Source organism: Oryza brachyantha, chromosome 7 (genome assembly GCF_000231095.2).
Source record: "Oryza brachyantha chromosome 7, ObraRS2, whole genome shotgun sequence".
Classification (NCBI taxonomy): Eukaryota; Viridiplantae; Streptophyta; class Magnoliopsida; order Poales; family Poaceae; genus Oryza; species Oryza brachyantha.
The window spans coordinates 3414503-3442160 of NC_023169.2; the positions used below are offsets into that span (position 1 = coordinate 3414503).

At 39.0% G+C, this 27658-nt stretch overlaps 4 protein-coding genes across 4 annotated transcripts; 3 read left to right on the plus strand and 1 right to left on the minus strand.

The window, feature by feature from the left end:
- The first annotated feature begins 693 nt into the window (after positions 1-693).
- Positions 694-8002, plus strand: LOC102709095 (exocyst complex component EXO84B-like). The gene is made up of 7 exons (XM_040525999.1): positions 694-1176; positions 1798-1895; positions 2331-3372; positions 4191-4700; positions 5215-5403; positions 5476-5609; positions 7501-8002. Exons 1-7 carry the CDS (start codon positions 946-948, stop codon positions 7661-7663), a joined length of 2367 nt encoding a protein of 788 aa, XP_040381933.1. The 5' UTR covers positions 694-945; the 3' UTR covers positions 7664-8002.
- Positions 8003-10199: 2197 nt separating this feature from the next.
- Positions 10200-16283, plus strand: LOC102718194 (squalene synthase 8-like). The gene is made up of 13 exons (XM_040525985.1): positions 10200-10523; positions 10623-10665; positions 11437-11526; positions 11623-11698; positions 12669-12738; positions 13458-13601; positions 13712-13816; positions 14027-14173; positions 14659-14734; positions 14973-15061; positions 15418-15509; positions 15585-15624; positions 15706-16283. Exons 1-13 carry the CDS (start codon positions 10335-10337, stop codon positions 15763-15765), a joined length of 1221 nt encoding a protein of 406 aa, XP_040381919.1. The 5' UTR covers positions 10200-10334; the 3' UTR covers positions 15766-16283.
- A 200-nt stretch (positions 16284-16483) lies between these two features.
- LOC121054933 lies at positions 16484-17327 on the minus strand. The gene has a single exon (XM_040525986.1). It carries the CDS (start codon positions 17244-17246, stop codon positions 16713-16715), a length of 534 nt encoding a protein of 177 aa, XP_040381920.1. The 5' UTR covers positions 17247-17327; the 3' UTR covers positions 16484-16712.
- A 2727-nt stretch (positions 17328-20054) lies between these two features.
- On the plus strand, positions 20055-26904 carry LOC102718473 (coatomer subunit gamma-2). Its single transcript, XM_006658313.3, has 18 exons — positions 20055-20341; positions 20557-20654; positions 20783-20833; positions 21214-21327; positions 21413-21613; positions 21715-21816; positions 22029-22136; positions 22203-22436; positions 23553-23803; positions 23893-24064; positions 24447-24602; positions 24688-24738; positions 24901-25041; positions 25121-25321; positions 25401-25532; positions 25614-25787; positions 26071-26310; positions 26452-26904. The coding sequence occupies exons 1-18, from the start codon at positions 20293-20295 to the stop codon at positions 26644-26646; spliced, it is 2670 nt and encodes an 889-aa protein (XP_006658376.1). The 5' UTR covers positions 20055-20292; the 3' UTR covers positions 26647-26904.
- The last annotated feature ends 754 nt before the right edge of the window (positions 26905-27658 follow it).

Genomic DNA, 27658 nt, shown 5'->3' on the forward strand with positions numbered 1-27658 from the left:
TCCATCTCTTACCATGTCTTAGATCCACTCCTAAAGATAATGTATAATTTTATATGTTTATAGAATTATACTGTATTTGTTTAAAAATATAAATATATTTATGTTGTTTATGTTGAGAAGCAAAAAAATTATAATTTTCCTTAATAAATAATGAATGAGTAAAATGATAAGTGTGGATAAAATAAGGATAATTTTAAATGAAAAATAATTGATGAAACCATCAATATGATAAATAATGCCAAAAATGCTCAGAGGCAATTGTTTGGGCTATTGGAAAAAAAATTGTCAAACATCATATCTGCAAACAAAAATAATTTGCGTATAAAAGTTTTATATATATATATATATATTCTTAGTTATCTAAACAGTTAAGGCTAGAAAATAAATGTTGGTAAAAAACTCAAAAATCAACTCTAAATTTAAAGTTAAAAAATTTAAATTTCGACTTCTAATTATAAATATAAGAAAAAGATAAGGGTGTTATATTTTAATATAAGATTAAAATAACAAAAATACTTACATTTGAAAATAGAGAGTAGATGCGATGTGTGTAGGTTACAAAAGCATGCAAAGCTATACAAAACAAACCAGGAGTGGCCCATTTCCGAGGACACATTACTGCTGCCAGCTCAGCAGCTGCCTCGCCGAGGAAGCTTAAACTTTAATCGCACGCCAAAAAAATCATTTAGTACGAAAACAAAAACCAAAACCAATTAAATTAACCTCAAAATCAATCCAAACCAAACCATTCCAACTCCCGAGCCGCTCCAACCCAAATCAATCATTCTCGCGATTCATTCCGCGGCCTCGTCGGATTGACGACGCAACCACCACCACCACCACCACCTCCCCCACCGCCACCAGCTCCGCCGCCGGCGACGAGGAGGAGGAGGAGGCGGAGTCCCTCCCATTGTCGTCGTGGTTCGAGGGGCGCCTGGATCTCGGATGGCGTCGGCCAAGTCGTCGCAGCGGTCGAGGCACGCGGGCCACTCCGGGGTGTTCCCGGTGAGCGGCGCGGTGGGCGGCGGGGGAGGGGTGGGCGGGGGCGGGGGTGGCGGCGGCGGAGGCGGAGGGGATGGCGGGGTGCAGCTCGCCGACAAGCTCAAGATCTTCAAGACCGACAACTTCGATCCCGACGCGTACGTGCAGTCCAAGTGCCAGACGATGAACGAGAAGGTGAGTCGCGGGCCTGATCCGGCCGCCTCGATCCGTATTTGTCGTTGGGGGGCTGGATCGCCGGCGGGGTGGGATTCGTTGAGGTCGTGGGTGGCGGAGGAGACGGTGGCATTTTGGGTTCGCGTCGTATCATGTGATCCCGAATTCGTTCGGGGTTAGGAGGTGGGACGTGATTTAGGGGGGGGGGGGGGGGGGGGCTAATTGATGTTGTTTTCTCGATAATAGGAGAATTCGTTAGAATTACCTCTCGGCCTCTGCAACAACTAGTTGTGATGACTCTGGGTAATTTCATATCTGGATGGCTGACTTGTGGTTACAGGACAAATTTAACATTTGAGGCCTTTTTGGTGTTAGTGGTAATGCGAATTTATAACTAATTGGCAAGAACTGTTGTACTGTTTTGTATTATCTATAGAAACTGGGAGCCAGGGGCAGCTGAAGGATAAGAATACATTCTTATCTGCAAATTTGAATAAGGGGGGTCTGGAAATGCTTGCTTTCAATGTAATGCCATTCTGAAGAGTGCAGTATAAAGCAAATTATGTGTTTTGGCTTGTCTGGAGATAGGTTGTTAAAAGTGCCCTGTAAACATAGCTGATAAAAAATTCAAATTCATTGCAGGAAATAAGGCATTTATGTTCTTACCTGCAAGATCTAAAGAAGGCTTCGGCTGAAGAGATGCGCAGAAGTGTATATGCAAATTATGCTGCATTTATCAGGTCTGGCAACAACCTTAAGGATGTATATTACTCAACTTTACTGTGTTGTGGATACAAATTTTTAAATAGCCTGATATAGCACTGTTAGAAGCTCTGATAATTTTTTGTGATGTGACTATGTGTAACATTTCTAAGTAAGCTTTATAGCTTTGGTGTCAGAGGCGTGGTGTTGCTATGTGTTCTTGTTTTCTCCTCTGGCATGTGAGTTTGGTTACAGACCACAAAGTTGATTTTCAGGCTGTGAACTACGTTTAAATTAGACTGCCTTAACAATGTTTTGCGTCTCTTATTTCTAATGAAATGTAGACTGGTGCTTTGCACTTTGGCTCTAAAAAGATAATTTTTTTTACCCATTGCATGTTCGTCGCCTTACCTTATGTAATGTATTTGTTTCCACTAATCTTTTGAAACTGATGATATCTTCTTGGTCACCAGAACATCAAAGGAGATATCAGACCTTGAAGGGGAACTGTTATCCATTAGAAATCTACTTAACACACAAGCAGCTTTAATCCATGGTCTATCTGAAGGGGTTCAAATAGATTCCTTGACTTCAAACACTGAAGGTTCTGCGGAAGATGATATATCCAACGTTGAAGACCAGGAACCTTTAGAAATTCAAAAATGGTCTGCGGATTTCCCTGACATGCTTGATGTTTTGCTAGCTGAGAGAAGAGTGGACGAAGCACTTGATGCACTAGATGAAGCGGAACGAGTTGCTTCTGACGCCAAACTAAAACAGACTCTAACTACAACTGAAATTGCAGCTTTGAGAAGTGCAATATCTGATAATCGTCAAAAGCTGGCAGATCAGCTCGCTGAAGCTGCTTGTCAGTCTTCTACTCGTGGCATTGAACTTCGTGCTGCAGCTTCTGCTCTCAAAAGGCTTGGTGATGGCCCTCGAGCTCACAGTCTGCTACTCAGTGCACATAATCAAAGGCTTCAATGCAATATGCAAACTATACATCCATCTAGCACTTCGTATGGTGGGGCATACACTGCAGCGCTTGCTCAGCAAGTCTTTTCGGTGATAGCTCAGGCACTCAGTGACTCTGTAGAAGTTTTTGGTGATGAGTCATGTTATGCGTCTGAACTGGTTACATGGGCTACTAAGCAGGTTATGTCATTTGCGCTCTTGGTAAAGAGGCATGTGTTATCCTCTTGCGCAGCTGCTGGAGGCTTGAGATCAGCTGCTGAATGTGTTCAGATATCTCTAGGTCATTGCTCCTTGCTGGAGGCTCGTGGTCTGTCTATTTCAGCTGTTCTCCTGAGGCAATTCAGGTCCAGTCTAGAGCAAGCATTAGACTCAAACATCAGAAGAATTGAAGAGAGTACTGCTGCACTAGCTGCAGCTGATGACTGGATTCTCACATATCCCCCAACTGGCATCCGTCCGTTAGCTAAATCATCTGCTGCTAATTTGGCTCTTCAGCCAAAGCTCTCTAGTAGTGCCCATCGTTTTAATTCGCTGGTTCAGGTAATGGTTTTATATCTTATGGAGTTATGGTTGAGTAACACTCATTGATCTTCTGATTTTTCTTGTTCAACCAAATGATTGTGATCTATCTTTGTGGGCGAATACCTGTATTATTTAATTGCATTTATTATCTGGAGGGATAAGAATAACTACAGCCATAACATATCTTTTCCCAAAAATCTCAACTGTCAAGCATTCTTCATAACCTTAGCTCCTTTATCATATTTTATTTGGCAGACCCATGATGTACTATGGAACTTAGGAAATACATCTTTTACAAATGAAAACTTATGGAACAGAAGGCCATGGGAGTTGCATAGGAATCCTGTTAGGAACTTAGGATTGGAATCCTGTTAGGATTGTATTATTCCCTGCAAAGTTCATGTGGAATTCCTGCATTCGAAAAACTAGTTTCAGAATGTTAGAGTGCAGTAGGGTTGCAATCATTCTGATGATTCATGACTGAAGAGAATTTCTCAAGAAGACTGAATACTGATACCTATGATTTGCTATTTTAACATTACACCAATGGTGATAATACACTATTTTTCTAGAGCTTTTTTTTAATAATTCAATTGTTTATTTATGCTTTGGTGGGTTGGAAACTTAGAACTTGGAAAACTGGAATAGTCAGGTGGCAAGCTGTTCTTAAAATAGGCATCCATACTTCTGCTGTTCTGCATATAAGAAATCTTCTAACTTGAACTACCTCCATTGCATTCTATTTATTTAGGAGTGATGGTTAACCTATATCTTCACCCTTTCTGGTATAATGTATATATCATGTCCTTAATCTTGGTATTGCATGTAATTTGCAGGAGTTCTTTGAGGATGTTGCTCCACTGCTTAGCTTGCAATTAGGTGGTTCTACAATGGATGACATTACGAAAATTTTTAATTCATATGTCAATTTGCTCATAAGTGCTTTACCTGGGTCAATGGATGATGAAGCTAACATAGATGGTTTAGGAAATAAGATTGTTAGGATGGCAGAGACTGAAGAACAGCAGCTGGCTTTGTTAGCTAATGCGTCTTTGCTAGCTGAGGAGTTGCTACCTAGAGCAGCTATGAAGCTTTCATCGATAAACCAATATATGGATGATCTGCGTAAAAGAGGCTCAGATAAACAAAACCGTGTTCCTGAGCAACGTGAGTGGAAAAGGAAACTACAACGCATGGTGGACAGATTAAGGGATAGTTTCTGCAGGCAGCATGCTCTTGAACTTATATTTACAGATGAAGGTGAAACTCATCTCTGTGCAGACATGTACATTAATATGGACAATACCGTTGAAGAGCCAGAGTGGGCCCCATCTCCAATTTTTCAGGTACAATCAATGATAACTTTTGTTTTTCTTTTTTTTTTCCTGGATTGATGTGAGACCAATGACCATGTACCTTTTTTAATAGCTTGTTGACATCCATAGGCTTTATCTATTGTCGCATAAATTTTTCAGCTTTTAGAATTTGTTCATGTATCTCCTTGGGGAAAAAACTATTTACTCCCATGTGGGTATGCACACATAATTCTCTGCTTGAAATGTTGCCTCAGCGATGACATGCTAGATTCTAGATTTGAGATGATTCAATATCCTCTACTGCAATTGCTTGTATCAGTTGTTTTTAATCTTATTATGTTTTCTGGTGATATAGCAGGAGGCCAGTTGTAATTAACCAATGGAATTCAAAGGCATCTTTGTTTGTGATTGTCAGTTCATATCATTAGATAAACTGAACTAAAATCAAATTCTTGATGATGATGGCTCTCCCAATCAGAGTAGATATTAGGATGCAAGAAGTTGTTCAAAGTATAATTTGTAGCTCATCTACTATTCGTTGCAGGAGCTGTATGCAAAGCTAAATAGGATGGCCAGTATTGCTGCAGATATGTTTGTCGGCAGAGAAAGATTTGCTACTCTACTAATGATGCGACTCACTGAGACTGTCATACTATGGCTCTCAGAGGATCAAGCCTTCTGGGAAGAGATTGAACAGGGACCGAAGCCTTTGGGTCCCCTTGGTCTTCAGCAAGTAAGCTCCTTTCCTCCTCTTTTCCTTTCATGCTGTCAGTTGTGATTTTTATTTATCATCCTTTATCTGCAGTTCTACCTGGATATGCAATTTGTAATCATCTTTGGACAAGGCCGATTCCTGTCTAGGCATGTCCATCAAGTTATATTGGACATTATTGATAGAGCAATGGCTGCATTTTCAGCTACTGGAATGAACCCTGACAGGTACTACATGGCTACACCTGATTCATGTTTTATTAACTATTGGTTAAGAAGTAACAGTTACTGCTTTTGATAGTTGGTTCTGCCACTACAGCGAAAATGCTAATTGCTGATTCGGCACTGCAGTTGCGTAGAACTGTAGATGCTCTATTTTATTTTGCCCTATAAAGTTTAGATTACATCCTAATGCTCTCTCATAATGGAAATGATCCAAAGGATTAATGATAAATAAATAAACTAATGCTCTTTACTAGTGAGAGCTGTGGAGGATGAATGCTACAACCTCTGTCCCAAAATAAACGAATTTCTGAGTTTTTGGATAGAATTTTTGACTCTTCGTCTTATTTGAAAATTTTTTATGATTAATGTTTTTATTGTTACTACATGATAGAACATGAATAGTACTTTACATGTCACTATTTTTTTTCAATTTTTTAATAAATTTTTCAAATAAGACGGATGGTCAAACCCTCCATACACAAAACTCAGAAATCTTCTTTTTTTGGGACGGAGTAGCAGATAACATAGGTATTTCTTGGTAATGTTTCTTAGTTGGCTATCCTTTTATAGTTGGCTATTCCTTCTGCGTTTTAGTTTCTGCCCACCATTTCCCTGTAGCTGCTTCCATGGAGAACCAGGGTTTCCAACAACAGCAATACTTGGTTTGATTAGCACCAAAATTCCTGCATAATTTCAAAGAGGAAAATCTGCCGATGCCAGATGTTTTACACTTAAGGGATGGATGATACATATAAGATTGTGTTGCTTGTAAATACATTATTTAAAATGAACAAGACCATTTACCTTCCTCAGCTCTTCCTGGAGTGCTGAAAAATGCCCACAAGCCACAATTTCAAAATTTGTTAACTTGAAACCCATCAAGTATCAAAAGCAGTGAGAGGGGGACCAAGGAGTGTCCAAATAATTAAAACTGTTTCTTAGAAAATAGGATTATAGATTAAGCAAACTATATCAAATATTTTGTAAATCCAAACAAAGTTGTCAGGGGCTAAGATTCTTCACAGTTGACACTACACTGAAAAATGAGTAAATTGCATTGGAGCTCCTTGATGTTATGCAGTTATCTTACTTAGCTCTGTGAACTGAAAAAATACTTTTCTAACATCAATGAGAAAGGAAGCCACGTCAACAACTCATTAAACTCAACATTAGTTGACACATTTTGGACCAATGATGCATAATGAAAACACCAACCCATATGGCAGTCTGTAGACTGTAGGCAATGTTCTCACGTTAAGGGATGTTGAAATCCAATAACTTGGAGGGGATTATTTTGTGATAGTATAGCCGTTTGACTTCTAAGGCTCTGTTTGTTTTCTCTTGCATTTATTGTAATCTAGATTATTAGAAATAATCTAAAACAAACAAATAGATTATTCTGATAGATTATTATAATCTAGAGCCCATTTGTTACAATCTATAAGCTTCTTTAAGGGTGCTTTTTTCAGATTATTGGGTGGCTAAAGACCCACTACCCTTAGGTACTTTAAAGTAATTACATATCTTGTTATCCATTACCTACTTCAGCTTATAATAGTCCGGCTTATAGTAATCTGACTCGATAATCTAGATTACAATAATTCTAAGTGGAAACAAACAAAGCCTAAGTTTTGCTGTGCCAGCTATGCTGACTTTATTCTTAGCTATAATACTTTTATAGTAACCAGGCTGCTTCTTAGTTCCTAGAGTGCAGTAATACTATGAAATCATGTTTGGATCCCCTAACATGTCTCCAGCTGGAAGTCATTTGCTTGTGATCTTTGTCTTACAATCTTAACAGCTCATGCATTAGGGGTTTCCTCAAAGAAGCTGCTTCTACTGGGAGTGTGGACATGTAAATTTGAACTGACTTTCTTTTTGCATATTTTTGCAGTGTCCTCCCTGGTGACGATTGGTTCATGGATGTTTCTCAGGAGATTGTCAGCATGATTAGTGGAAAGGGTAGAGTTGCCAATGGAGACAGGGAGATAAACAGCCCGACTGCCTCAGTTTCAGCACATTCCATGTCATCTTTCAGATCCCATGGCAGCTCCTAGTTTGTAAGCTAAACTTTTTGTAGGCAGATCATTGTATAATAAGCAATAGTGCATTCTTTCTCTTTTTGCCTTCTTCCACATTTCTCTATTTTTTCCTCGTCAATTTCTTTTTTTTTTTTTTTGCATTTATTCATTTCCTTCTGTTGTGCTAGTACAGGTGGATAACTGTTTGACGTAGGAAAATATTCTTGAATCATTTGCTTCCCTGAGCTAAGGCCTGTAATGCAAGTGTTGCATGCTTGCATGGCCAGTATATGTCGCGAGTTTTGTATCATTCTTTCAGAAATTTATTATTGTCATCCGGCACATGGCGTTCATGAATTCAGAATTTGTTGATTTGAATGATTTATTGCGTGTCAAGCCCTATTCCTGCCGGTGATCCAAGTTTTTATTTTATGGGTTGTGTTGGTGCGTACAATGTTATGTTTGTTGACTTGGCAATACAGCATTTTATGTTGGGATTAAAATATCTCATATATTTCCAGATTTATTATACATGGAAGGAGGGGTAGGATTAAATAGAATACTCAACGGTCACTGCCTAACAGATTTACACATAAAATTAAGGAGGACTAGAATTAAAAGAACACACAACTGAATACTCACGTGATAGTGATTGAATGTTTGTAGGGTTATTGCTAGGCTTCATGTTTTAGGAGTGCTCAGTTTTATAATGTTGCTCTGCTTTGCCGCTATGTTAGTATCTACGGGGATGTTATGGTTGGCATACACAATTTATCTAAGGTTGTCATAATATTTTAGTTAAGTTGGCTGAGGTTTGGCAAATAAAAATGAAGCCACACTTTAGCTAACATGTGATAAGTTTTTCACACTTTATTGTGCCATTGACATGTGGGCCTTATATATTAAAAAGAGGATCTTGTCACAAGTGTGATATAAACCAAACACACCTAACATGGTCAAATTTGACTAACTTAAAGTGTGGCAAGCTTAGGCAAATTGTGATAACCAACCAAACAACCACTACATCAACACCTACATGATACATCAACACCTACATGATTCTAAATAGTCATATTTATTGGGAGTACGTCCTTATTTTCACTTCTGTACAGTGAATAATTAACTTTTTGCCATTTTTAACTTCGTACAGAAGACTAAAAACCATCAAAACTTAAAAACATACACATCAGGTATTTGTAAGCACGAATCTTAGTCTAGTTCCCTTGCTAAGAAAGCTGGTACAGGGACTCCTACCTGTTTGAGCTGTGGCTTTGGCTTGGAATACCAGTAGGATTAATTTAGAAATTATTTTACTATTTTCATTAGCTTTTGGACCATTTAGTATAAGTGGTGAAAAAAATTGCCATAAAAGTATTTCTAGTTATATCAACTACATGTCTCAGCTAAAAGAAAATACAAGTCAAAGCAAGAGCAAAACTTCTTTGTTCATTTACCTCAACAGGAGCATCATCTTGTTGGAAAGCAGGGAGTTCAGAGATTTGAACTTGTTTACCTGGATCCCTCTCAAATGCCGTAGTTACAATTCTTTGTTCAACTTCTAAACGTTCATCATTGTTCTGATTAGGAGTTTGCAAATCAACCGGATCAATAGCTTCCACATTGGTTGGGTCAGGAATTTCAGCAGAACCTGCCCTTGGAGCCACTGGCTTGTAAAAGCAATCATTCGTTGTTGTCTTCCCTTCATCTTAGGCTCTTAGCTAAACACGGATTTTCTTGTTCAATTTGTCTTGAAACTGGGAAAGACACTGTCGCCGGCAATTTCTGGGTGGTCTAACATATGGATTATGCAACAACTAGAAAAAATCAGTCCCGCTATATATACGACCCAATTGTACTATAACCATTGATTAGACATAAGATGATTAGACAAAAGAGGTCAAGTGAGTGGCACTGTAGCCGCTGGATGGTTAAGTCTTACGTAAGCCGGATCGTGAAGTCGTACATATGAAAATTTCCAAAAAAAAATTTAGGCCATAGAGAGCACGCGGCGACATTATAAAATCATGCACGACATTGAGGAAGAACAAGATAGAGCTCATCGGCGCCGGCATCGACAGATCAAATTGAGGCTCGCCTGTAATCGATAGATATAGGTCTACTTGGACGCGACAACGCCAATGAGCTCACAATGACGTGGTAGTAATAGTTACATAATTCCTTAATCAAGTGGTGAAGATTTTTTTAAAAAAAAGTAAAATGAATCAAAAGAGGTCGTAAAGTGATTTGAGTTAAGTTCAATTAAAAAAATAGATAGCATACCGTGTGATAAGGGACGATTACTGATATAATTGCTCCTACCACTACGATTTTGTCACCATTTTATACTATTATCGTGTTGGTTTCCGTAAAAATCACCCACCCTAAACCATCATGATTATAGTAGAAAATAACAAGATTATCACGTCAATCACACTGTATCTCTTCCAAAACCGTAACGGTTTTATTTAAAAATTGAATTTAAATTCATATAATTTTTACGCAATTATCGCCGACAGCGATTTCGACTCTCCGGGATACCCCCGAAAAGGGTCACGAGTAATCAAGTATCCAAGTCTAACCCATCCCTCTGGAAACCGCCGGAAGCTCGACGCGGTGAGTGGCGATCCGCCGGAGCGATCGGGAGAGGAGGACGAGGTGGACGGGACTCGTCGCGGTGATCAGCGGCGGAGAGAAGAGGGAGGGAGGGATGGGGTTGGTGGGGGCGGTGCTGGGCCCGGAGGCGGCGGCGCTGGTGCGGCTGCGGGCGGCGGCGTGGCGGCTGCGGAGGGAGGTCCCCGCCGGCGAGCACTGGGCCTTCGCCTACTCCATGCTGCACCGCGTCTCCCGCAGCTTCGCGCTCGTCATCCAGCAGCTCGGCCCGGACCTCCGCAATGCCGTACGCCCCCCCCCCCCCCCTCCCTCCTCCTCCTCCCGCTTCGTGGGTGGATGAATCAAACCTCTCCGATCGATCCCGGCATCCGATTTGCGCGTGCAGGTGTGCGTCTTCTACCTGGTGCTTCGGGCGCTCGACACCGTCGGTGAGTAGCTCACTTGCTCCGCTCACTACCGGTATGGATATGATACTCGCTGCGGCTTGCAGGCCATGCCCTCGCTGATCCAGTGATCCTCCTCCCTATGCTGGGGGAGAATTGGAAATTGTTTCTGGATTTTCACGGTTCGGTGCGAGTTCCGTTCGAAGTTATTTGTGTCGATAGTGTTTGCGATACTATAGGTTTCTGCACTCGTAGCATGTGCTCGGGCTCAGCGATCGGCTTGACTAGTCGATGTGAACTGCAACAATTTCACTTTTCTCTTCTCCTGATTTGAGCTAGCGAAGTGAGTATGTGATGTGCATGCTTGCATCTATAATTGGAACTACTTCTTTACTTAACTCGTTTTCGTGTGGTAGCTGTATTCTTGTCTATTCTGTTTTGAGTGAAAAGTATGTGCACATCCATCTCGTTTTCATAGAGGTACTGACGTTGATATGCTTTTATGGTTACTTTTTCAAAAAAGCAGTGGTGTATAATGTTTACTCTGTACCTTTTTATATTTGCAAATTTGAACGAAATAAAAAGAATGGAAATGCTCCTTCACCTTCCGATTTTTTTTTGGCACAAATGGGATGGCAATTGCCAGTTGTAAACTGTACTTTCCAAGTTGCAGTGCAAGAGAAAACTGTTAGACTTTACAACAGAGAGGTGATAGGGCATGGGGACACAATGCAATTTTGCTTCTTTTCCTTTTAATCGTTTTCTCAAAAACAATTTTCTTCTTAAATTTATAGTTCTGTTTTAATTGGTGTGCAGAAGATGACACTAGCATCCCTACTGAGATTAAGGTGCCCATTCTTAACGAATTCCACCATCATATCTATAACCGTGATTGGCATTTTTCATGTAAGTAAACAGTTTTGGGTCCATGTAAATTTATCATATGTTTCATAAGTCGTAACCATTTTAATTCTTTGCTTGTTGGCATCACATTGGTTACAGGTGGAACAAAGGACTACAAGATTCTGATGGATAAATTCCACTACGTCTTGACAGCTTTCTTGGAGCTTGGCTCAGGGTAAATTCCAAGTAGTTCTTAATTTCTTTTTATACCCAATATTTTCTCATTAACTTCTTTAGACATTCTGAGATTAACTACTTTGGCAGTTTGGCCTGATGATAGTCATTTCACATCATTAAAATTTAAAACTACTTATCCAGTCAGTTGGATATCCTCATACAAAACGAGACAGTCTTTTCGAATTTAGCTCTAACTAGATATGTATCTATAAGAGACAATCTACTGTGTACCATTGACTTTGGCTTAGCTCCATGCTTTGCCCTTGACTTTGTTCAATTCCATAATATGCTATCGACTTTTGCTTAACTTCTATGATTTACCATCACTGGTCGGCTGCTTTCTATTACTACTGACAATTTTGTCCTAATAACCAAAATACCACTGGAACAAAAACTTCCAAAATTTGGACAATTTTTTTGAAATATCATATTTTAAGTTTGCAGCCAAATTTTGTATGCTTACAATTTTATATTTTGAGATTTTTGGCCGAATTTTGGAAGTTTTCATCCTAGGGTTATTTTGTTCATTAGGACAAAATTGCACAGCACTAATGGAGGCTAACCGGACGGTGATGATATATTATAGAACTGAACGAAATCAGTGGCAAATTGTGGAATTGAGCCAAAGTCAATGGCACATAGTAGATTTTCTCTATAATGATTGTCACATCATGGAGGACTGTTTTTGTCTATTATGCTATATGCTTGGATCGTTTTTTTTTTTGTTTGGACTTGTTACACCATGCTTCCAAATTAGTAAATGAAGGACAATCAGGTGGGCGAGACCAAGAAAAATGGAGTATCAAGTATCAACCTTATCACATTGATTAGTATTTTAATTCAGAAGTATCTTACTCTGATATATTGCTCCACACCAGAAATTGAAATGTTGGATGCAAATGCTTCCTTAAATGTAAGTGGTATCATCCATGTAGAAGAAATAATGCATGTTTTACTCTGTTATCCAGATTCCAAGAGGCAATTGAAGAAATTACGAGAAGAATGGGCGCAGGAATGGCAAAGTTTATATGCAAGGAGGTATTGTTCTTACAGAATAAAATGTTCGAGATTGTCAGAAGCAATAATATCATAATGAAAAAAAGTTTGCTTTGCTTGTAAATGCTATCTGCATGGAAGCCCTTCTGTCTGACTTTTTTTTTTTTTGAAGAGATTCTGTCTGACTGTTTTTGAGTAGATTATAACTTTCGTATTCTACCTCTATTAGAATTGATGACAAAGAAGATGATTGTGTTGTACTGCATACATGGAGTATCATGTCATTTGTCATTAAGCTGCTCCGTATAGAGGGTTTTGCTTGTGTTGCAAACCAGTGCAGATATGTTTGTCATGCAATCATGATCTATTTGATGAACGATAGCCATGAGTTAGTGCAAAGATTCAGTTTGTTCTCTATTATTTTGGCTTGTGATCCTGGCCATTTTACATATGAGTACCAGTTTGCTGACCAAAGTATGGCTTCTCACACGGTCTTAAACTTTTCCTGACAACTTCTGTCACCAAGCATGCAGTATTCCTGAGCCTACAGACATGCAAATAACACTCGGGTCTTATTGTATTTACATCAGCCTCTGGGTGATAAGCTCACTGTCTCACTGCACTCCAAAGTAGCTTCTGTATGTTTCATCAGTTATTTCCACAATCATACGATGATCTTTTAACGGCAGCAGTACATAAAGTCATTTGAATGTAGATGTGATCATATCTTGCTGTGAACTAATATGAAGTGACCTTTTTAGGTTGAAACCGTTGATGATTATGATGAGTACTGTCACTACGTGGCAGGGCTAGTCGGCATTGGACTTTCAAGGCTCTTTCATGCTGCTGGTCTAGAAGATCTTGCTCCTGAATCTCTTTCTAATTCAATGAGTTTATTTTTGCAGGTAGGTTGTTAGTTATTCTAGTCTGGTGTTTTGCTTTTCACTTGATGAATAAAATCAGAGCATCTTTTGGCAACTCACCTTGTCTGGAAACATTTTTTACTCTATTGCAGAAAGTCAACATTACTCGGGATTACCTGGAGGACATAAATGAGACACCAAAATCACGCATGTTCTGGCCACGAGAAATATGGAGTAAATATGTTGATAAACTTGAGGTATACTAATGCATCCATTGTGTAATGGATGTTATACCTTGGGCTGCTTTGGACCTGATATATATTGTTTTGATTACTTTTTTGACTCAGATTTTTATTAAATCTGGATAACTTAATTTGTACTATTGTAATAAGAGTGGTTATATAGTACATAACATAGAATTATCTTCTCTGTTTATTCTGAAGAATATTTCTTATGTACCATTGTAGGATCTCAAATACGAAGAAAATTCAGTGAATGCAGTGAAATGCTTGAATGAGATGGTAACTAATGGTTTAATACATACTGAAGATTGCCTTCGATATATGTCTGCTCTAAAGGATATTGCTATTCTCCGTTTTTGTGCAATTCCCCAGGTATATTATGTGTTTACACTTGAATTCATTACAGATCTTGGATGGTCTTCTAGAATTTCATACGCTTGCCAAACTAGGGTTTATTGTCTGTGGTTGGTCATATTCAATACCATTTGATTCTTTATAAGTTTTAACTAGTGACAATTGTTTTATCGCTTTTGGAGTTATTTTAGAAAGAACATGAATACCATCACCATTTGCTAGGTTATGAGATAATGATTACAACCGGCCAATTAGATCGGCTGTATTTTTCTATAGAAAATTATCTTCAAGACCTCTATACCCTGTTTATTAACTTGTTACTCTGTTGGTTGAAGTTAGGCAACTTTCTCAGTTTCACACATATGGAGGCTGCTTGTCAGCTTCCTTTGTTCTGAATTGTTTGGCAAGTCTTTATTTTCTGTTAGCTCTGTGTTCTTGTCTCTGTTCTTTTACTAGTCTAGTCTGTTTTCTTCTACTGAAATGGCAACTTATTTATATGTAAGGTAATGGCACTTGCAACCTATGCTCTGTGCTATAACAACGTGAATGTATTTCGAGGAGTTGTGAAGATGAGGCGTGGTGAGTGTTTTTTTTTATTTCTTATTCGTAAACACCTTCATGCTATTATTGAACTGGTTATTAGTGGAACTATAGATGGATTATATGGTGCTTCCATTACTCCAGTAGTTTCTTATGCTAAAATTCAAACTTTGTGATTAACGTACAAGTTATTCTAGTATCTCCACCCAATATTTGCTGTTGTCTGTTATTTTGTCAGCCTTGGTTTTGTTCTAACAGGATTCTGGCACTCTCGTAGGACTGACTGCACGAATAATCAATGAAACAAATTCAATGTCTGATGTGTACACTGCTTTCTATGAATTCTCTTCATTGCTTGAGGAGAAGGTATGATCTGGAGTATTAACATTAACTACGTGTTGGGTCAAATAAGCTCAAATATGTTAATTGTTAACAGCTCACTAGCATTAAGATTCTTTTAGGCCTATCTAAAATGCCTTAGCTCTTTTAACATAGCATAGAGATCGGTAACTTTTCATTCTTGTTTTGAAAATCCTAAGTCCCCCTTTGAATTGTAGGATAGTAAAAATACAGGAGCAGGAAAAACGTTGTCCCCCTTTGAATTTGACTTAGGACAAACTCAAAGTGATTTATATGAAATGAAACAGAGGGAGTACCTTCAATTGTTGACCCATTAAAAGATTTGGTTTTCTTATACAACACCATCATAAACGTTGTTTCAGATTGACGAAAACGATCCAAATGCATCGCTTACATGGAAATACGTGAATGCAATAAAGGAGAGCTGCAAATCATCCGGCATGCTGAAGAAAAGGTTTGTCCAGCGATCTAAAACCATTGCTGCAGCTCTTCTCACATCTGCTGATCATTCACATTGTTGATTCTATAGGGGATATGACTTGGATAGGCCAAAACGGAACCCTGCTATGGTAAGTAATTCATCAACTTCAAAATTTTGGCAATTGTATTTGCGGTTTACCATTTACATTTTTCATGTTTGATTCGAACAGACCGTGATGCTGCTGCTTCTCTTAGTAGCTCTTTTATTGGGAGCTCTATACGGGAGGTGATCGATTCTCTGCTATATTTTGTTTCATCCCATGGCACCATGCCATCTCTATAAGTATATTGTGTATTGTTTTTCTCTAGATCTATCATGTGATTTTACTAAAACTACACGAATGTAACTACCTTTTAGTGTAATTATAATTAAATATAATATAACTCGTATGTAATTCTAACGTAACTAGGGTAGTAATTTTTTTATTTGCATAAGACTTACTCCGTATATATTAGTTACAAGTATAACTACATGTTAGTTAAATTATATTTGAACTATAGGTACATTCGGTAACTCAAAAAAAAGGGTGATATATAAGCACTTGACACCATGCTGTGTATTGTATAACTGGAAGGGCACGTTATATACTTTTTTTGAAATGGGATAAAACCCAGTCTCTACAACTACATCCATTATAGTACTATATAAATCTAGACAATATATAAATCTAGACAACAAGAAAGTCTTCTATAGTAAAATAGGTGTATTATATGGCTAAACCTGCAGCTCTATATATCCATTGATTTTGCAGCACATTTTTCATCTCTCCTCTTTCCTGTTTATATGAATGCCAATAAATTTAGATCCATATAAAATATATTCATTAATGCATGGATGGATCCAAAAATGTTTAAAATATTTTATAATATTTTTCGTTAGATTCATATGAATGCTAATGAATTTAGATACATATATAAAATATATTTATTAATGCATGGATGAATCTAAAAATGGCTAAAACATCTTGTAAAATGAAATGAGAGGTATTATTTCTGTCCCGCTTACATAAATATATTCACGAGAGATGCGTATGCACATCGACATAAAAGAACAAAATAGAAATGTCATGGCACATGCCAACCGTATATATAGCTCGTGTACAACCTCTTTTATGTGCGTGCACGTTACACGTAAAATGTGTGCATGTACTCGTTTACCCTATATACAGCCTCCTCTCTACTGCTGCGCATGGGAGGTGGGCGGATGGCCCATGCACGCGCAGAACGCCGACGAGATCCTCCGCCGCCGCCGGTTGCGCCTCTCCGACCTGGGCGTGCCGTCGTCGTCCGCCTCCCCGTCATCGGCGACCATGGCTGCCGGTTCTTCTTCTGCCACCGCCGGAATCGACAATGCCGCCGCCGCCGGAGTCGACAATGCCGCCGCCGTCGGAGTCGACAACGCCGATTCTGGGCTCTCCGGGATGTCGTCGTCGCCGCCACCGCCTCCGTTGCCGCCGTCGTCACCAGCGTCGTCGTGAGTATAGCGGAAGGAGCGGGGCGACGAGAGCGAGCGGGGCGACGAGAGCGACGACGACGCGGCTCGTGGCGACGGCGCCAGCGGCGAGACGACGGCAGCGGCGGCCGTCGGCGAGAGGCCCTGCTTGAGGTCGAGGGCCCTGTGCGGGTCGTTCCAGATGCGGCCCGATGAGCCCTGTCGCCGGAACGACACCGACGACCTCTGAAGCTTCGACATCGACCGCCCGGTGTCCATTGTTAGGTTAGTGCCACGCGCGCACGTACGCACGACGTCGGGGGCGTGCCATGAAAATTTTTGGAGCTTATATATTGTTGGTGGCGCATGTGTGCACTTGGTGTCCGTACGTTGTTGTTTTGGTTGGTCCCTAATATAGGAGGGGGTCTTGGGCATGAGGGAAAAAAAAGAGTGGTTATTGGTGAAGACAAGAAGGTAGAAGGTAGGGCGTGAGTCGGTCTACGGGTAACTCATGTTAACTTTAGTTCATTTATTTAAACTAGAGCACGTCAGAACCAGGTATGGATTACCAGTAGGCTAACATGACAAGAAGTTGAACGGTATGTACCTCGGCACGTCTTTTTAACCAGTCCAAAAGCCAAATCATGCAATTACTTTTATGGAATTTCTATACTTCTTAGAACGAAAATTGTTGATAAAATTTGTCAAATTTTTAATTGACCCCTAGATTTGTGCTCCGGTGGGAAAAAATAATAGCGAGTGTGTAGTAAAGGTCTTAACGCGGTGATGTCGTGTTCACGTAGTGAGTGCGATTACCACTATACTACCACATGCCTTTTGGTTAGTCACATGTCGTTATATATAAATTGTAATTGTATCATAGTTACAATTAAAAAAATTAGAGTAGGTTATGTTGAAAGTTGTATTGCTAGTTCCTTATTTTCGGAGCAACACTCTATTTATTCATTTTAGTTTGCAGTACTCTTATGTACAAATAAGATCTATATGTGAATCTAAGGAGTGGGTGGTTATAAGAAAACAGATGCATTCACTAAGTGCCAGCTTAGTTTTTTTTAAGATCTTTATACAAATTTTTCTTAATATTTTTCCATTTGTTATTCACCCTAACAAATTACATGGATTGAAAATGCACGTATTTAGAGAAATTTATCCTACCATGTATTATAGTCCATTTGATATTGACATGTGGTAAGTTACCTAGGTGTAAATGGTTAATGGTTCTAAAGTTTCACAAAACCACGTTACTCGTCATCCGACTTGATGCTGGAGTATATAGTAAAATAAATGAAACTCAAATTAGACAAGTACAACTAATATATAAATCAATAATTCATAAACCAGAGTTCTAATTTAGAACTCATAAACACAGATAACACAATTGATCAAAGAATGCCAGTTGATTAAGTGTATCATTATACACCAACATAACCACATATAACCCTCACTGGTACCACACCATTTCTTTCGTTTCTTTAAATTACAAATAATTTAGAAAAGTTTATGGTGTGCTGTACGATTACACTACTACATATAAACCTACCAAGAATGAATTGGAAATTCTATAAAACTTTTCAATTGCGTCAAAGAAACTCATGCGTACTGCGTAGCCTAGCATACCCTACCCTACCACAACTTCTCTCTCTGCTCGGTCTTTGCTTAGAGTAGGTATAATAGCTGGCTATAAGCCAGTTATAAACATATTTTAAGAAGACAAGAAAGGAGAGAGAAGAGCAGCGGCCTACAGATTTATAGCTAGCTGCATCACAAACTCTAAGACATAATGTATGTATGATATGTGGGTGGTAGTATATGTTTTGTATGTAACTATTATATGAATTAACTATTAGATTGACTATAGATGATTTAGAGTCAGTAGTTTACTTTACTATTGAACTTGCTCTTCTTCTTCTCCAATCTCGTAAAGCCCACCACCTCCTCCATCCCACCGCATGCCCACAGGCTAGTGGCCCCGCGCCTCCCCATTACATGCACTTGCTCACTACACGGCTTATTTATTAGTTACACATGGGTCACTTATCGGTTATAGTTTTCTTACGTAAGTTTAACTACGTTATAATCATAGTTCAGTTATAATTGAAAGATTTTAGAGGGATTTTTTAGCAAAAGTTGTATATGTAGTCTATTATTTTTACAAGCATGTAATGATTTTTCTTTACAAAACTCTTACGTACAAACGGATATATCTAAATTGTTGAATCTAATTGGTTGTTATGAGAAAGTGATATGCATATACTATATGCCATATAAGTTTTTACACAAGTTTATAAGGAATTTTTTTATGATTTTTCTTTTCTTATTGACCTTTTAAATCTCATGAACTGATAAAAATAAAATATAGAGTATTTTATCCTATCATAAGTATGATAGTTGATTTTGACAAGTGGCATATTACCTAAGTGTTTTTATTTGCTCGTTCTAAAGAAAAAGAAAATTCATAACACTAATAATCTGCCCTGCTGCTATATAGTGAAATAAAAAGAAAATATCTCATATACAATGGATCAATAACTTATAAATCACAAATTTCATAAATACTATTGATCAACTAATAATACCTCGTGTACATATATCACACAACAAATATGCACCAATGCGTCAACGTAACTATGTAAGACCCTCACTTTAAAAACAATCTACTATGACCACGTTCGATAAGGGAGGTGGTAAGTTAAAGCGTAAAAACGTAGTAATAGATTAATACATGATTAATTAATTATTAATTATTAAAAAATATAAAATAAATTAATATGATTTTTTAAAATAACTTTTCTATAGAAAATTTTTGTAACGTTTCGTAGTTTGGAAAGCGTGCGCGCGGAAAATGATTGAGTTTAGTTAACTTATTGATGCCGACGAACACAGCCTATATCAATTTTCTTATTTTCATATATCTAAATTACACACATTTTTATTTTTACATCTCATATTATATCTCATACAATTATAAAATTATACTACACGTGTGAACCTAGTAGAAATGACTATTTGGAAAATTTCTAAAACTTTTGAATTTGCATCCAAAATTCCAAAGGAACACACACAGCTACAGTACCCATTTGCCCACCCTACCCTCCTACCCGTCTTCTCTCTCCTCTCGGTCTCCCCAGATTCAGATCCACCGTCGTCGTCGTCCATGCCGCTCGCCTCCTCTTCTCCACTCCCGTAAAGCCCACCTCCTCCTCCATCCCGCCGCTACTGGCCGCCGCCTTCGCGCCGCCGCCGCCTCCCCGCGCCCACTCGCCGCCGGCTTGGCCGCCCACGCGAGGTTCCCACAGCGGCGGCCATGGCGCAGCCGCTCGTCGTGAAGAAGGACGACGACCTCGACGAGGAAGGTGCGTCTCGCTCTCGCTCGTGCGTATCTCTCTTATCTACGTGTGGGAGTTGGGGGGTTTGGTGTGCGTGCCGCAGCCCCACCCAGATCCGCGGCCGCCCGGGGGGCGGTAGATCTGGCGCGATCCGGCGCCGGATCGCCGCCGTGGCCCGTCCGCAACCGCAATGTGTTGGCTCGTCTGATCGATTCGATCGATTTGGTTGCTCCTGCTTGCAGAGTACTACTCGCCGTTCCTCGGCATCGAGAAGGGCGCCGTCCTGCAGGAGGCCCGCGTCTTCCACGACCCCCAGCTCGACGCGCGGCGGTGCTGCCAGGTGCCTGCCTAGTCGCGTCCTGCTTTCCTTTCGCTGGATCTCGTGATCTGATCGCTCCGCGGTGCTGATGCGGGGGCGTGTGCTTGTCAGGAAGATTGCTGATGCGTTATGTGTTGTGTTGTTTGTAGGTTATCACCAAGCTTCTATACTTGCTCAACCAGGGTGACACCTTCACCAAGGTACAATGCCTCGTACCTAATCTTACTTTGGTCACATTTTAGCTGAGCTTACAGATTTGAATTTATGGTTCTCCATGTTATACACATTCGATGAAAATTTGGTAACCACATATACTATTAACATGTACACAATCATGAGCTACCACCAGTGCCTTAACAAAGAGGGGATCATTATGTACATACAAAGATTCAACTTTTGCTTTCCTGAATACAATGATGGTTCATGGGCGTAACAGACTGATTGAAAACAACAGCTGTGCTGCACTACATGTTTAAAAGGACAATGAGCATTGAAGAGTGCGTGAAAGTACCATTAAGTGTTGATTGTGTTGTTTGATTCAAAATGCAAGTCATATCTAAATGAGTGGACGATTTTGTAGGTGGAGGCTACAGAAGTCTTCTTTGCGACGACCAAGTTGTTTCAATCCAAGGATGCAGGCCTTAGGAGAATGGTGTACCTTATGATCAAGGAACTTTCTCCATCAGCAGATGAGGTCGGTGAATGTTGATTGTTAATTTCCAGTTCTCTGCTGTCTATGGGTCTTTGAGAGTGCCTAATTTATGTTCCATTTGTTGCAGGTTATCATTGTGACCAGCTCTTTGATGAAGGACATGAACAGCAAGACTGATATGTATCGAGCTAATGCTATAAGAGTTCTTTGCCGCATCATTGACTCGACACTTCTCACACAAATCGAGCGATATTTGAAGCAAGCCATTGTTGACAAGAACCCTGTTGTTGCAAGCGCGGCCCTTGTTAGTGGCATCTACTTGCTTCAGGTGTGTGGAACAAGTTTAGTTTGTGCCTTTATGCAATTGCAGATTACAAATATGCCCAAATCCTTATCAATGTTTTGTTTATATGTTTTGATTCCAAGCAGACAAGTCCGGAAGTTGTGAAAAGGTGGAGCAATGAAGTTCAAGAGGCTGTACAGTCGAGATCTCCTCTTGTTCAATTTCATGCCCTTGCTCTTCTTCACCAGGTGAATTTCATCTTTGGTGATTCTGATAGGTTGAATCAACATGAGTATGTGAAATATCTTGTAATAAATCCAATTGGATACAGATACATCTAATAGTATTGTTCACTCTCCTAGTAAATGACATTCATCTATTTGTTTGTTGCTGCTTGCTAGGGAATTGCAAACAACATTATGTTAAACAAGCTAAGAGAACAATTTATTGAAATTTGCAGATTAGGCAAAATGACCGGTTGGCTGTCAGCAAGCTTGTCACTAGTCTAACTAGGGGTTCTGTTCGCTCACCTTTGGCCCAGTGCCTACTTATTCGGTACACTAGCCAGGTAATGTTTTCTGATTCTGCAATACTTCATTTGGATAGATATCTGAAACATGAATGGCATCCATAGGTGATTAGAGAGTCAAGCATGAATAGTCAAGGTGGAGATCGTCCTTTCTTTGATTTCCTGGAGTCCTGTCTCCGGAATAAGGCAGAGATGGTCATACTTGAGGCTGCAAGGGCAATAACTGAATTGAATGGTGTCACTAGCCGGGAGCTTACACCTGCAATTACTGTGCTGCAACTGTTCTTAAGTTCATCGAAACCTGTGCTCAGATTTGCTGCAGTTCGGACACTTAACAAGGTTTGCTCTACCCACAGAATACTATTATGATATATTATTTATTACTAGCTAATTACCCATGCTTTGCTATGGAGAAATTTGAATCATACGCATGCTATTATTGTTTGGAACTTGTTTTCTAGAGATGAAAATAGAGCCAATATATATAGGACACTTTTGAAATATTTTATACATAAATGAGTAATCGTTAAGGCAATATATATAGGCCGCGTTCGTGAGTGAGATGAATAAGGTAACTTATCCGGCGTGGAAAACGTAGCAAAAGATTAGTACATGAGTAATTAATTATTAATTATTAAAAATTATGAAATAGACTAATATGATTTTTTTAAAGCAACTTTCCTATAGAAAATTTTTGCAAAATATATACCGTTTAGCAGTTCGGGAAGCGTGCGCACGGAAAACGAGAGGGATAAGATAATTTATCCAGCTCCCGAACACGGCCATAGTATAGTTGGTGGATCGCAGATTCACTGCCACCACTGTTATCTTCTTTTAGAATAATATAGATATAGAATATAGATATAGATATTTGATGTGGTTCAAATTCTTCTGAACAGGAATGTAGTTTAGTTGAATTTAGAACTGCTGCTCTTTGATTTTCTATGTTGTTAGGTTAATAATATTACAAATGTATTCAATTTAATTTCTGGTCCTAATGACTATGGTTTATGTACAATAGAACATCTTCACTATCTTTCTTGATGCCTGGATAGGTGAAATTCTCTGATTTTGTATATTTTGTATGGTAGATGCCAACAACCTTTTATTTAGGCCATCGATTTCATCTTAACAAGTTTTAAAGCAGTTCTCCTTGTACATGATACTAATCGACCTAGTTGAAAGTAATAGCTTACAGTGTTTATTTGTCTTTTACTTCTCTTTTATCTTAACCAGCAGTTTTATGCATGATTTTTTGGGGGCAAACTTTCATTACTTGGCAAATTTCAATAGGGAAAATCATATCATTACTATGTTGATACTTTTGTTTATATTCTCTATTTGTAGAGCTCCTTTATTGATTATATGATATGAAATTGTATTCTCATACTACCCATTGATGGATTTGATGGTTCCTTTGTTTGACTTGTGTATATTTGATAATTTTTTGTACAGGTTGCGTCAACTCATCCTTTGGCTGTCACCAATTGTAACATAGATATGGAGAGTTTAATATCTGATCAGAACAGGAGCATTGCAACCCTTGCAATTACAACACTACTTAAGACAGGCAATGAATCAAGTGTTGATCGCTTAATGAAGCAGATGACCAACTTTATGTCAGACATTGCCGATGAATTCAAGATTGTTGTCGTAGAGGCCATAAGATCCTTGTGCTTGAAATTCCCCCTGAAATACCGATCACTGTATGTAGACTAGCATTTACTCTTATAAAGATTTTTAATGATTGAGAACTAGCTTGTCATTATAACATTGACCTCTGTTTTGTTGGCAGGATGAACTTTTTGAGTAATATCCTACGGGAAGAGGGTGGGTTTGAATACAAGAAGGCCATTGTTGATTCAATCATCATACTCATTAGAGATATTCCCGATGCAAAAGAAAGTGGTTTATTTCACCTATGTGAATTCATTGAAGATTGTGAGTTCACTTATCTATCTACTCAGGTAATTGCCAACCTGTCACTTTCTTGATGTGTATTGCACTATTTTACAAGACACTAGTTATGTCTGAAGAAAAGATGTAACTTGATTGTGATACTGTCAAATTCGTGCTGTCAGCTGTCCAGAAATGTCATGCTTGCTTCTGAAGAAATTCAAGAAATGTTGAATATAACCTTACCATGTTGAAAGTTATAACTGGCTGACAATCTTTTCTCCCTCTATATTAATTTACCAAGTACTTAGATCAGCCAGTGCAAAGTTTAGCTGCTGTGTGGTTGTGGAATTCCTTCAATCCTTTTGGACACGGAAAAAAATTCCTTGCAAACCCCAAAGTTGTAACTATGATGATTTGTAAGTTTCTAATGAAGTTACTATGTTACAACAGATACTTCACTTCTTGGGAAATGAAGGTCCAAAAACTTCAGATCCTAGTAAATACATACGTTATATATACAACAGAGTGATACTTGAAAATGCAACTGTTCGAGCTAGTGCTGTAAGTACATTGGCGAAGTTCGGTGCATTGGTTGACTCACTCAAGGTACTTTGACGGCCATGCTTAACCTGCAAACCTTTCTCTGTTCAGAGTCCAATGGCTTTGTACTTATAGCCTTCTTTTGTTGCAGCCTCGAATTTTTGTCCTTCTGAGACGCTGCCTGTTTGATGGTGATGATGAGGTCAGCAAAAGATAATTATGCTATGTTCTTTTTTTGCATAGCTTAGCATTGTCAATGTGATGTTAGGGGATAACAGTTTTCTGTTCATAGAACAGTCTGTCAAATTATCCTGGCAAGAAGCATTCCTTTCTGACATTTGCTATGCTTTTTTTTTCCCTTCAGGTGCGTGACAGAGCCACACTTTACCTCAAAACACTTGGTGGGGAAGCTACAGCTGGTGAAACCGAGAAGGATGTGAACGATTTTCTCTTTGGTTCATTTGATATCCCCCTAGTTAACCTGGAGTCTAGCCTGCGGAACTATGTACGTCTCTCAATAGCATTAAATCTATTATTATGATTATTGCATGGATGTGCCTTTACATGCTTTTTGTGTGCCACAGGAACCATCAGAGGCACCTTTTGATATTTCATCTGTATCGTTGGAAACTAAATCACAACCTCTTGCTGAGAAAAAGACTACAGGCAAAAAACCAACAGGCCCAGCATCTGCTCTCAGTGGTCCAGTGCCTACTGTTGATGCATCATATGAGAAGCTTCTTTCTTCCATTCCTGAGTTCGCTAGTTTTGGAAAACTCTTTAAGGTTAGCTGTTTTTGCCCCTTTCCCATTGACATGCACTGTGTGTTCTACCACTCTATGTTTTGACCTTTTATCCTTCCAGTCATCAGCTCCTGTAGAATTGACTGAAGCTGAGACTGAGTATTCAGTCAATGTTGTGAAGCACATTTATGATGCACATGTTGTGCTCCAATACAATTGTACCAATACTATACCAGAACAGCTGCTTGAAGAGGTAAGCAATTTTTTCCATGTGTAAGTTCTGTATACATTTATGTGTATTATAGGTTCTTTTCTGAACAATATTCTATTTCAGGTGGTCGTTTTTGTGGATGCCTCTGAGGCCGATGAATTTTCAGAAGTTGCATCCAAATCATTAAAATCCTTGCCTTATGATTCACCCGGACAAACATTTGTGGCTTTTGAAAAGCCAGAAGGTGTCCCTGCAACTGGGAAGTTCTCAAATATACTGAAATTCATTGTCAAAGAGGTATGTGCTCCTAGTACTATTCTGTTTCCTATTATTATATATGGTCTCAATTAAACATTTTTATTCACATTTAATGTGAGGATCACCGGGACCTTAGTCAAATGGAGAACATGCTTCACACATATTCCTTTCAGAAATCAGTAGTGTGTGATATAGTCATTGATGTTTTTTTCCTAAGGAGCTCAATATTTTTTGAATCCTTGATTGTCATGCATTTACACATTAGCAGTCTGATGGATTAAATGGTTTGACTGGTTTACTCAAAACTGGAGCTGTGTTTCAGGTTGATCCATCCACAGGTGAAGCTGATGACGATGGTGTTGAGGATGAGTACCAGCTAGAAGATTTAGAAATTGCTTCTGCTGATTACATGTTGAAGGTTGGAGTCTCCAACTTCAGAAATGCTTGGGAAAGCATGGATCCAGAAAGCGAGCGGGTTGATGAGTATGGGCTTGGTGTCAGGGAAAGCTTGGCTGAGGCTGTGAGTGCTGTTATAAGCATCCTCGGCATGCAGCCCTGCGAGGTCAGTTATTTTCTTAATTTTCTCTGTGAAGTGAATATGGAAGCCCACCGACTTGTAATTTTCTGCCAAGATAATTTGATGCTAGTATGTTGAGCATTGTTTGACGTCATGAAGCGACTGGAACTAACTTGCCTTTTCCAGGGAACTGATGTGGTCCCAAGCAATTCGAGGTCGCACACTTGCCTCCTCTCTGGCGTGTTCATTGGTAATGTTAAAGTTTTAGTGAGGCTGTCATTTGGAATTAGCGGACCGAAGGAAGTAGCCATGAAGCTAGCCGTCAGATCAGATGATCCTGAGATCAGCGACAAGATCCATGAAATTGTTGCGAATGGCTAAATCTGATGGAGAATCCCCTTTTTTTGACCTTTTTGTTTTTGGCTTTCGCACCATGGAAAGCTCAACGGAATTTGATTAATTCTAGTACATGTAAGCTTGGTTTTCCGTTGGATACATGTGTTGTTTCTCCCCCACCATTTCCAAAACAGAACATTATAATTTTTGATTGATTTGGAACCACATCAATCCCTTTATATATCAAGGATTTGACTAGTACATGCAATAATATACAAATGAAGTTATATTAATCAGAGTTAGCTACTTTGTGGTTCATTTGTCCTGTGTGGATCTTGAAGACGCCAGCTACTGTTTACGTACTGTACACAAAGCCAGATAGAAAATGGGAGCTTTTCTCATATAAGTAGCCGGTCGAAACAATTCATGCTCTTTCGAACCTACAATACTATAGTATTTACACAGGAAGCTAATTTCTTTGAAAATCTTTTAGAAATGGTAGAATTTGCAAAGTCACTTGCTGTGTGCCATTTGCCGTAGGACTCCGTAAACATGTTATTATATTAAGCTTTTCCGAGAGCGGCCAAACCACTCTTCATATTGCTGTAGGATCGTAACTCATATGAGCAACTCTAACCGTTATGGTAAAAATAGTTTTTCAAATCTGTTGTTTCAGTAAGTTTATAAACAATATGACAAATGAAAATTGTTTTATCTCTAAAAGCTAGGAATATTCTACTTGCTAAAAACACAGATTTTGTCTTAAAAAAGGGTCTGATCGCAACCATTTTGAAGTCGCCCAAAAAATATTGGTTACTAAATCATCCTCATCAACCTGAACAGAATAGAAAAATCTGGCATCTTCTGATGCTTTCTTTCTCCGTATATTCCAAAACTCCTCCCGTGTCACCTTGTTTTGTCTGCAGTGACCTCTTTGAGTATAATTTATTTTTCATGTCGACACGCGTGAAGCCAAGATTTTTAAATCCGCAAGCTTGTTTTGCCAGAAGGTCAACGGCTGCTTTAGTGGAGATGCCTACAGATTTTGCAACTTCAA